General features: G+C 55.1%; 2 protein-coding genes across 2 annotated transcripts; both read right to left on the bottom strand.

Moving 5' to 3' along the window:
- Positions 1-2387: 2387 nt before the first annotated feature.
- On the bottom strand, positions 2388-8256 carry LOC119103847 (hsp70-Hsp90 organizing protein). The gene is made up of 6 exons (XM_037227512.1): positions 8117-8256; positions 6260-6469; positions 5627-5780; positions 4378-4475; positions 3719-3872; positions 2388-3261 (listed from the first exon to the last, which is right to left on the bottom strand). The coding sequence occupies exons 1-6, from the start codon at positions 8123-8125 to the stop codon at positions 3161-3163; spliced, it is 726 nt and encodes a 241-aa protein (XP_037083407.1). The 5' UTR covers positions 8126-8256; the 3' UTR covers positions 2388-3160.
- A 640-nt stretch (positions 8257-8896) lies between these two features.
- LOC119103842 (phenoloxidase-activating factor 2) lies at positions 8897-10894 on the bottom strand. Its single transcript, XM_037227506.1, has 2 exons — positions 10819-10894; positions 8897-10528 (listed from the first exon to the last, which is right to left on the bottom strand). Exon 2 carries the CDS (start codon positions 10524-10526, stop codon positions 9138-9140), a length of 1389 nt encoding a protein of 462 aa, XP_037083401.1. The 5' UTR covers positions 10527-10528; positions 10819-10894; the 3' UTR covers positions 8897-9137.
- Between the last annotated feature and the right edge of the window lie 656 nt (positions 10895-11550).

The following is an 11550-nucleotide window of genomic DNA, read 5'->3' as shown; positions in this document are numbered from 1 at the left end:
GTGAGAACAAGTCGCCCCGGAGACTGCGGAACCGGCCCAGTGGAGCCGACCCATGCACCCTCTAGCGCATCGCGGCGCTTGGGTTCGCCGAGGAGCCTCCGAGGACGGCGCGACGTATTGTGGGCTACCGCGTCGCGACTTAGGCCACAACATACAGGAAGCGACCCACATGTCACTGTACGCAGCGTCACCAAGGCCGTCGCCGTCGTCCGTGAACCAGCCCATGCCCGCCGACACGCTCGACCTCGCCGGAAGCACAGGACTGCATCCCGCGGCATGACTCAACGGCTGCTGTGCCCAAGCATCGCTGCAGCCCAACCGTGGAGGGGTCACGCCGCATGAACGCGCACCTGCGGCCGAGCCGGGGCGGGCCCAGCACCGCTGCAACTGCAACACAACCGTGAAGGTCGCCCAGCACGGACGCGCACCTGCGGCCGACCCGGGCTGACCAAAGCATCGCTGTAACAAATCGATGCATTACCAGTGCCAAAAACAAAGATGCCAATTTAATAACTAGATGTAAACGAATGTAAATGTCAACAGGAGTGTATTTTGCGGCTAAAATAATAGCGAGTCAGCACACGGCTCAATGTGAAAAACGCGACGTTACATGTCGTGAATTGAACACGGCGTAATACTGTTGCAAGCCGTCCAATATACTCCAGGTTGGCATAGTCATTCTACTCAGGGCCTTAGAAAACATCACGCAGAGTTTAAGATAACTTCGCTACTAATGTACTAACTCATATCGGTGATCGCAGGTACAACTATGCGATGCGATTGTATCTGTCCTATGATTGTGCACGAGTGTTTCTAGCAAGGGCAACGTCATAACAATATTTCTAGACCACCACGCGTGGGATCGCATAGGCCTTTTACTAGAAAGGGCGGACCTGTTCGAGCCTGAGGTCCCACGGTAACCTAATATCGAACCACATAAACCACGGCCGTGAGTGAACAGGGGACCTCTTCACCAGGCACCATGTGAGTAGGAGCGCGTCTCTGTCGCGCTGCCGGGCCGGGCGGTTCCCACGCCGAACACTTGCTCGACACTTGGTCGCTGCCTCCCTATCCTCACAAACCTGATTTTTCAAACTAGTTGTGGTGGTCATTATGTTCCATTTGGTACGCCTTGCTCTTCGCTGTAATTCGTGTTTCAATAAATTTTCATTTGACGCCATCCGGTCAGGATCCGCCCATCAGTCCAGCGGTCGCGTCAAACGAACACGAACATGGCCTTCTGTCCAGCGGTCGCGTCAAACGTACACGAGCATGGCCTTCTGTCCAGCGGTCGCGGCTGCAGGGCTCACGCCAACAGTGGAGTGCGTATCACTGCAGCAGCAAGGGGAGTGAACGCATTGAGAGAATGCGATCTCCTGAACATGCGTCCGGCCAAAACGCATGTGTCTCTGTGGCAGAAAAAGAAAGGGCGTAGTTGACGAAGTAGTTAAATACGGCTCTACCCAGTTGCTTCATATGACGTCATACGAAACCGCGTGGTCATTGAGGCTTTATAACGCATCAACTGCTCAACTTGCATGGAGTGGCCTGCCTTCCACACTGGCAGGAAGGGCAGGCAACGTAGGGATAATAACATCCCATGCACACCCAAGCAAAGAGCACGCACTAACTTATCTGACGTCGCCACCTGTGACGTCATAGGTTGCACCGTGGAGCCGCCATTCGCCGATGACGAGAACAACACCAGTCTCGCTCACCTTCAACCTTCGCCTTCAACTTACCAGCCCAGCTCACCTCGGCGCCTTCAGCCTCGCAAACCACGGAGCCCTGCCTATGATGACCCACCAGCCTCACTCACTTCACTGGAGTAAACTTCGAAGCGCTGACTAAAAAGCCGCCAGCTTCGCTTACTTCACTGAAGCAAACCACCCTGCCTCTGATGAACCATCAGCCCCGCTCACTTCACTGGAGCAGACCACGGAGCCCTGCCTCTGGTCACCCATCAGCCTCGCTCACTTCGCTGAAGCAAACCGCGGAGCCCTGCCTCTGATGACCCGCCAGTCTTGCTCACTTCACTGAAGCAAACTACCCTGCCTCTGATGAACCATCAGCCCCGCTCACTTCACTGAAGCAAACCACCCTGTTTCTGATCACCCACCAGCCTCGCTCATTTCACTGGAGCAAACCACGGGGCCGTGCCTCTGATCACCCACCAGCCTCACCCGTCAATAGAGCAAACCACAGAGGATTGCCTCGGACGACGCTAGCCACCCGGTGGGGAGTTGCTTTCGCAGTCGGCGTTAGCAAAAGTTCTCGGTACAAACACAAAAACAAAACGGGCGTGCTAATGTTTTCAGTAAGACAACGGGGGTTTTGGAGAGTTTTTGGCGGCGCATGTATGTTGCCAGGGGCATGGCTGGACAAAATGCGCAAAGGGATGTTCCATAATTCCTGAAGCTAGTAATTTGTAAGGTCGATCATACTTTTCTTTAGAGCTCCATAAGCCACCACAATACATTCCTTGTAATTCCTGTCCAATGATGCAATCGCTTCAATGTTTCCAAAAGCCGGATCAATTTTCATCACACTAAGTTTGAGTTTGAACGGCTGCAGCAACACAAATACTTGCGAGGCAGTTCGGTCAGATCAACAATGAAATGCACTTGTCTATTTCACTCACCACTGTTAGCATCAGCCATGTCAGCAGGGTCAGCGCCAGGAAGGCGCCGGTCAGTACTCAGCGTGAATGTGATCCAGAGCACCGCACACCCACATAACAAAAGCAGACTAGTCTCATCTGTATTCACTATTGCACACTGTTCCGAGCGCCGTTCGCTGCCGAGCCGCCATCCCAGCTGAAGACGTGTCTGCGACCACGGCTTGGGAGCCCGCCATGGTTCGACACCTGGGGTTATCGGTGACGCGGGGCGGCAGCTCGTGCTCGCGCGCCCGTCACCACTCGGCGGAGCACTCGTCAGTGCTCGGGTGGCCGTCACCGGTCGGAAGGCCGGCTCCGGCCGCCACCTCGCAGCCGTCACTGACCAGGCTCGGACTGTCACTGCCGCCGCCCGTCACTGCTCGGACGGCCAGCACTGGCCCACGCTTCTCGGCCGCCACTGCGCGGCCGGCCGGCACGGGCTCCGTCGTCCGCCGTCACTGGCCGCCGCCATGTCCATGCCGTCGCACCGCTGCCGGCCCATCACCGCTTGCCGTTGCGGTAGCGCCTGCGGGCCTGCGCCTTGGTGAACTTGTGGTGGCGGGCGGGCGGCGGCTCGGCGCCCTCGCCCTCGCCCGGCGCGTCTGCGGGCAGTGGACGGGACGGCGTAAAGACGGGCCCGTCGACCGCGTCCCACCGGCCCCCGCCGCCAGCGTCACGCCGGTGACGCGCCGAGCAGACATGTGCCTGGATCTCAAAGGTGGATCCAGAACCTCGTAGGGTTCCATGCCCATGGAATCCTGTGATCTCTGTCGGGCTCCGGGTATGTACGTGTCTGATGCCGAGCAAGACATCCCACAGAACCGGGGCGCGGGGGGAAGATGTGCGACAACGCTCACGTCTGCTCATGAGCGGCCGAGCGCCGCAACGGTCCCGCACCGACACACGACCGCCAAGCGCGTGGGCGGCTTGCGCTCAAGCGCGAACCCGGCTGCGCACACCCGCAGCGCACGGGCCCGACCGCGGCGCAGAGCTCCGGCTGGCGACCAGACCCGCACCCCTGGCCACCCACCGGACCGGCGGCGCCGGAAAGTCACCCACCGGCCTGCGAAGCCTCAGACGATCCTGCGAGCAGGTCCAGCGGCGGCTGCAGCAGCCCCCGCCGCTGCCCGGCCAGGTACAGTCTGTACGCCTTGCAGACGCCGTACCCAGCGCCGGCCACCAGCAGCACCAGCAGGATCTGAGGTACCGGGTGCTGTGGACGGAGGGCGCGTGCGATGCTACTGATATTTGTCCGGCCCTTGCTGACGGAGAAACCCGTCTACATTCCAGCAGAAGCGCACCACGCCGTCGATTCAGTTTCGTCGTGACGCATGAGTTCCCAAAACATGCTAGCAATTCAGAGGCGATAAGCAACATCAGATATAGTTATAATTACAGGGGCAAATACCAACTATCAGTGCGATGATAACACACATCAGTAGAAAACACTCGTAAAAGCATCGGTCTGTGACACAAGAAGCCGCACACTACGCTTCATGTCGGTTTGCTGAATCATTTTGTAAAGACATCTGGGAGCACAGCACATGAAAAGGGTTCGCTTCTCAGCAGCAGTAACATTCCGACCTACGGGGCTCGACAAAAATGGGCTCTTCGAGCATGTCCAGCAACTCCATTTCACAATGGTACAAAAGTCGGATGTTCCTTCACTCCTGCCATACGCTGAACCAACTTCCATAGCGTGAATCAGCACTCTTTACATTAAGTTTCGGCGCCGGGGTGAACACATCTGCCAGGACTAGAAGAACGCCGAGGATGATGCCGACTCCAGCGCCAAGGTACGGCAGCTGCCGGTCCCCTGCAACAAAGGTATAGCTCGTGTGGTGGAACCACGAGGCATCGAAGTGCCGTGTGACATCATCATCGCTGACGTCACAGGCCGTGGCAGTGAGCGACGCCGATGCGGGTCGACTGTCGGCTACCTGGCTCAGCGCCGCAAACTGCGGGACTGAGGCATAGCACCATGAGATGCGACGAACGCCAGCCCATTGAAACAGAGTCACGGACGGTGACGTTTAAGTTCGGGAAAACGAGACACGGCCACCGTCACTAATCTGGCAGTGCGTTATAGAGTGTGGAATCGTATGAGCCCAAAACAACGTGAGACACATTTTGGCACTTTTGGGGCGCAAACGTACATGGCCACGCGCATGCAACGCCAAAATAGCTCACTATGCAGGGTTCGTTCCATTACAAAACAGAATTCAACAGTCACTGTGTACTATGGACAACCGAGATAGCCAGCTTCTGGGTGGCTCTCACTTCCCCATCCGCCGTAGGATGTAGGACATGTCGTGCGCCCGAGCGTGGCCAGCGCCCCCCTGCCCGCGCAGCTCACGGCCAGGGGCACGTACTAGGCCGCTGAGTGCGCGCCGCCCCGCCGGCTGCCTGGATGGCCGATGACCCCTGCTCACCCAGCCCGCGGCTAGGGGTACGTACCGGCTCGCTGAGCGCGCGCCGTCCCGCCGGCTGGCTGGATGGCCGGCATCCCCTGCCCACCCAGCTCGCGGCCAGGGGTACATGCCGGCCCGCTGAGCGCGCGCCTCCCCGTCGGCTGCCTGGATGGCCGACGTCTCCTGCCCACCCAGCTCGCGGCCAGGGGTACGCACCGGCCCGCCGAGCGCGCGCCGCCCCGCCGGCCGCCTGGACGGCCGGCGTCTCCTGCCCACCCACCCCGCGACCAGGGGTACGTACCGGCCCGCTGAGCGCGCGCCGCCACGTCGGCTGCCCGGATGGCCGACGACCCCTGCTCACCCAGTCCACGGCCAGGGGTATGTACCGGCCCGCTGAGCGCGCGCCGCCCCGTCGGATGCCTGGATGGCCGACGACCTCTGCTCACCCAGTCCACGGCCAGGGGTATGTACCGGCCCGCTGAGCGCGCGCCGCCCCGCCGGCCGCCTGGACGGCCGGCGTCTCCTGCCCACCCAGCTCGCGGCCAGGGGTACCTACCGGCCCGCTGAGCGCGCGCCGCCCCGCCGGCCGCCTGGATGGCCGCGTGCAGGGTGGGGTCGTGCGGCTGCAGTGCCAGCGCCTGCGTGAACGAGATGCACGCGTCGGCGAAGAATCCGGCTGCCATCTCCACCTGGCCCTGGCGGTAGTAGCCCTGCAACGTGGCCGGCGGCCCGTCAGCGCCAGCCGAGGCCAGCTGCGCAGCGCCGCCAGGCTTCGCCGACCAGATGACCAGTCGGCAATGAGCACAGGCTGCATTCGGCCATGGGCGTGTCAGAGCTCGTGACGTCTCAGGCATGACGTGAGCAAACTTGAAACATCCCTGTTCATGCATCATTTTATGGTTCACATAGCTTGATGATGACCCCAGACTGTCCATGTCAAGAAATAAAACATTTACATACTGCGGGTTACATCACTTTGAAAGGAATATTGGTTGTGTGCAGTGGTTTGAGTTCGGAAACGACGCCAACTATTGCAAACGCCATACTACCTAAGCACTCAGCAATCATACTAAATCTGGCGAAAATGAAGTGGTAGAATCACATGATCATAAACAAGAATCTGGAGGTTGGAACTTTTCTGTACGCTTCCCAGGATGCAGATGCTCAATCCTGGCATGAAAATGCATACCTTTGGCCACTTGGGATCCAGCTGAATAGTTCGCTTGGCATCCTCAAGAGCTAGGAAGTGCTGCTCAAGCTTCAGGAGTACATGACTCCTGTTGCTGTACAGAAGATGGTTGTTTGGCTCCCTCTTGATTGCATGACTGTAGTGAAGTAAAGCTTCATGGTATTTACCATCTTTTAGGCATGCATTGCCTTTCTCCTTCAGTTCCAAAGCCTGAAAATAAGTTACCGATGCCTTAGTCTAGTGCATATTTGGACCTGAATATGAGTGGTGGGAGTCTTGGGTTCTGAGACACTCAAAGATCATGTTGTGGCAGAACTTACACAGCATTCATGTCTACAGTACAAAACAATGGGAGATTGATTTATTGTTAACTTGCTAAACATTTGCAGGGAAAAAACATCCATTCACCTTTAAATCATAAGGCATTGGACAACAATAACAAGTGTGAGTCACATAACATAGCCTGGGGCTTGTGTGCATAAATTGGACTGGAATTTTAAGTGTATAATTGCGAGATATTTTTGCAAAGAGAAAAATTCACTTCTGTGACTCTATCCTCACATGACCTCTGTCACATGTTTGACCATGAGACTGTCATCTGAAAATACAAAAATGTCATGCTTACTATCTTGTCTTGGTTCCTACAGAATCATGAACTTCAAAAAGATTTAAAGGACTATGGCTGTATTATTTCTTAACTAATTACCATGACACCAACTAAGCATTATCATGGCAAACTGCTTCTTGAAAAGGCTCACTAGATCAAATGCATTATGGGAGCAAAGTATAAATTAGAATGTCCAATGGTATTACACAATTTTATTCAAAGTTAGTCACTACTTTCACTTTCCATGCCAAGTAATATTTGTGACATAATAATACAACTACAGCCAACATTCCATACTCTAGCAAATGCCCCAGAATCCATACCATGACAACATTTATACAGTTCTAAGTATCATAAGATTCATGCTAGGTCTGAATCTATATCATCAGTGTAGATAAGAAATGTCAAAAATGTGCCAGTATAGCTGAATGCAAAATTAAAGCCCCTATATATGATAGATCCATGATATAGATAGAATGCCAAATACACAAGAGTAAAGTATCACACATTTAGAAACCTTTGAAAGTCAACTAAGTACAAAGCACTTTAAACCATGCAGGGTTAATATAAATGTATTAAAGTGCTGGACTATGGAATGTTAGTATTGTAAGTTGTAAACATACATTCACCTGAAAATTGGATATGAACGACCATTCTAGTCCTCACGTAATCTTATATTTAACTAAAAGTTTGCAGGTAATGCAGTTATGACCTAAAAACAAAAGATATCAAATTTTAGCACCATACTGAACACCCCCCCCCCCCACACCCATCAGTGGCTATCACAAGAAGCAATGACAACAATATGGAATTGCATCCTATTATTGAAGTAACAAGCCCTACCAATACACAAAGTTTTACACTTTTGACCGAGGTAAAAAATGGTCTGGTTTCATATGCAGTATCCCAATCCTAAACGAACTAAAATATCCAAAATATTGTCAGTTTTGCACTTGGTTGCATCCACAACTTCGTATGAAATACTGCCACACTCAAAATGCCACCAAGCGGTGCCTGTCCCCCACTAAACTTGCGTTACGGTCTGAATTTTGAGCATCGTCGTGGCCGTGAGGAACATCCTAGCTCGTGCAGTATACTGCAACTCTTAATAAAAAGATCACGAACCATTTTCAACATTCCAGCCCATTCGAATCCGTTTTCGCTGGGCCACCAGCACAAATGTTACGGACTCGGATTTTATTCGTCCTTCTAGATATCGCAAGTAAACTGAACCATTTAACAAAACTCACCTCGGACATCACAACCACCCGCGACCGCCAAGTCGATTTCAAACGCCAATGAATGCCAGGTGCCTGACCTCAACTCCTTTTGCAACCGGCGATCCCATCCCATACCAATCGTTATTGTGGTCGTCAGTTCTCGAAGCAGCTGCGCCATCTTCGCTTCAATGGATGGCTACCAAACTTTTGGGAGGAGCCCAAAATGCAAGACACTTTTGAAAACAGACGGTCGATATACACGCTTCATTTGTAAATACAACACTTCATCCAGCTGAAAAATGGAAACTCGGCCTCGTTCTCCCATGGCTTTTATGCATACTACCTATCATCAGGTCTAACCATTGAGGTTAGACCTGGTGTGAAGTCTGTGGTGACCTGGTAACAGTGCGCCTGGATCGTCTAAACCCACTTGACCACTTTGACCCGGCTGGTGCCCGGCCATTTATTTACCTGTCAGTTGTTAAGACAGCCCGTAACTATTTCGCATCACCTGGAAGACACTTTGGTTTCCGATCATTCTGCAATATCGATACTTCTTGGCCGCATCCATGATTATCATTGAGGCTGCTGTCATATCAATACTGTTTGAATGATTGCACAGGTCACAATGCCAGCTCAGTAATCACCTAACTTCTAACGTACAGGGCTTCTTGACCATTTCGTGGGACCATCATCCCGATCACTTTGAGCTGGTCTCTCCAAAATCTCTGTCCGTTTTAGTGGTAAGTGCCTACCACTGGTCATGATCAGCTTCCCATCACATCCAACCATTCGTGCAGCATATTGATGTTGATTGTGGTTTTACACATATATTAAGATCAATGCGTCGCACACTCGCATGTTGCAACGACAGTATATAATAGGAGCCCGCACATGCCACAGGAATGTACTTAACGACTTACAGGCCCAAAAGGAAGCATCTCCCATTCAGCTGCCGTTAGGAACTCGTTACGGCCGTTGTGCCTACATTCACTGTTTGTACTCATGCCATGTACTCACACTGTCAAGCTCCATATCACAGAGTACGAGTCTAAACCTGTGCAGACTGCGGGATCGGCTGCTTCAGGCCGAAATAAGACTGCGGCAGCTGGAAGTACTCGCTGATGAGCTGGTCTACCCAGTAGACGAACTGCTGCGGGTCGGCGTACACGCCCGGGATGCCCTTCTCGCCACAGCCGATGCCCCAGGCCACGATGCCGCCGTGTACGTAGCGCTCCGGGTCGAGGGGGTCGCGGCAGGCGAGCGGCGAGCCGCCGTCGCCGGTGCACGTGTCGGCCGCCTTGGCCTCCTCCGGACCCGGCTGGGTCGTCAGCGACGGCGGCGCACCGGCACACGTGAAGGAGTCGTCCAGCACGAAGCGGAAGCCGAGCCGCGTCGTGCGCAGCTGGCTCTGGCAGTAGTCATGGCCGACGCGCTGCAGATCCACCTGCTTCAGCACCGTCTGGAACTGGCCGCTGTCGAAGCGGTCCTTGCCCCAGCCGGTGGCGACGCACTCTGCGCCAGTGTAATCGACGGCCGGGTCGGGCAGGCAGAGCGTGTCGATGTGCTCCTGCAGCTGCACCGGCTCCGCCAGAAACAGCAGCGCGACGTCGTTGTGCAGGTTGCGGCCGTTGAAGTCGTCGCGCACCGCCACCTCCGCCACGGCCACATCCACGTGCGGGAAGAACTCGGTCGTGTGCTGCGTGTCCCACTCACCGAGCCGGACGCGCAGAGAGGCCGGGTCCAGGTTGTTGACGCAGTGAGCGGCTGTCATGACCACCTGCGGGTGCACCAGCGTGCCGCCGCACACGAACAGATTCTTCTCCTCGTCGGCCACCGCCTCCACGCGCAGAACGGCCGCCATCCAGGGGAACTCGCCGAACTGTGACTCACCCTCGGCGAAGCCAACAATGCGCGCGTTGACGCCGAAATCGTTGCGTCGGCCGCAGCGGGGCACATACTCCGGCTCCTTGATCTCCGGCTTGGCCATGGGATCGCGGCAGCATACGTCGATGAAATTAGCGCACTCTGAGTGCGTCAGCGGCGCCGTATCGTTATCCAGCTGGTTGTTGCCGAAGCGGATGTCGATGAGGCCCGCGCCGTCGGTGACGATCTCCTCCTCGCGGCACAGGTAGTACGGCACGCAGACGTACTGCGAGGACTGACAGCGCTCCAGCGTGCCCTGGTTGGCGCCCAGCCCCAGCGCGGCCAGCAGCTCAGCGTCAGTGAGGTGGTCGGCCTCGCCCGCCTGTTGCTGGGCGGGCGCGAGCGGCGCCGGCGGCACGTCGGCTGTGTCGCCTGAGAGCGCCGCCAGCAGCTCGGCGTCCGTCAGCTGGCTGGCGTCGGTCTGCGCCTGGCTTCCCGTCGCCGAGTGCTGGGGCGGCGGCGGCGGTATCGCCAGCGCAGCCACCACCAGTAGCGATCCGAGGAAGAGACGCATCACTGCGGACGGCGGATTCGGTTAGGTGCGTTCAACGGCGCGATTTTTTTCACAGCGCGTTTTTGTCCACGGCTGGCTTAGACACCACCAATATGGCAGCCCCAAAAATGCAGTGAGCTTTGCTTATATGCTGCACCTCACATCGCTAAGACTTTTTCGTCGCCTGTTGGCGGCTTAAATTAAGCTTTTAAATGCTACTACCATCAAGGTAATAAAAGTGACGGAATTTTGGAACAAATGTAAATGCGGGCTGATTTTGCAATGATACAATATGAAGTATATGTAAACTTGCCTTGAACGCTGTAGTCACAGGTGGCGCGGTAGCGGAATAGGCTGGAGCTGGCCTGTACCGTGGCTGTTGGTCCGTCCGTGGGTTTCTGACGCCGCCCTCACCTGCGTGGCATTATAACGGCTTTGTGAAACGTGACGTCACGGGTCCACCTGAACCGGTGGGAATTCCGCAGTCAGCTGGTGACCGCCTCGGGAAATAAGAGGCGGAGGATGTGCTGCGTAGACGTGGGACGACAGTGGACAGACCGGAGTCAACACGTAGGTAGAAGCCGGAAGGCGAGAGGAACGATAAACGACAGCAACCGTAATAACAGCACATGCTGCACGATCGGAGTCGCCAATTCAGCCTCATTTCATAAAAAACTAAAGGACCTAAAATATTCCGGATTTGTCGCTGCGTCAAGTGTTCAGTCACGACAATTATAAGAAGATTGATCGCGGAACATAGCCATTTATGGGCGATACAACGATATGAAAGTCTGAAAGTCAATGACACGGATGTCGGGCCATGTCTGCACTCGATCGCGGTATGGACAGCCTCTCCCAAAAAGAGACCAGAACTGGTTCCCAGCCCTCGACCTGCTGATATCCTCTTGGATGTACAGGCTGCATGACCATGCGAAGCGAACAGCCCACCGAAGCCTGACAGATGCCAATGGCGACCAGATGTTGAACCCGTACTGAGTATCGTCAAATAATTGTTACTTAGTACTACGACTACATGTCTTGTAAC

Source organism: Pollicipes pollicipes, unplaced genomic scaffold, assembly GCF_011947565.3.
Source record: "Pollicipes pollicipes isolate AB1234 unplaced genomic scaffold, Ppol_2.1 Scaffold_5724;HRSCAF=6776_pilon_pilon_pilon, whole genome shotgun sequence".
Lineage (NCBI taxonomy): Eukaryota > Metazoa > Arthropoda > Thecostraca > Pollicipedomorpha > Pollicipedidae > Pollicipes > Pollicipes pollicipes.
Note: the sequence above shows the minus strand (reverse complement) of the source record. Positions and strands in the feature narration are given on the sequence as shown.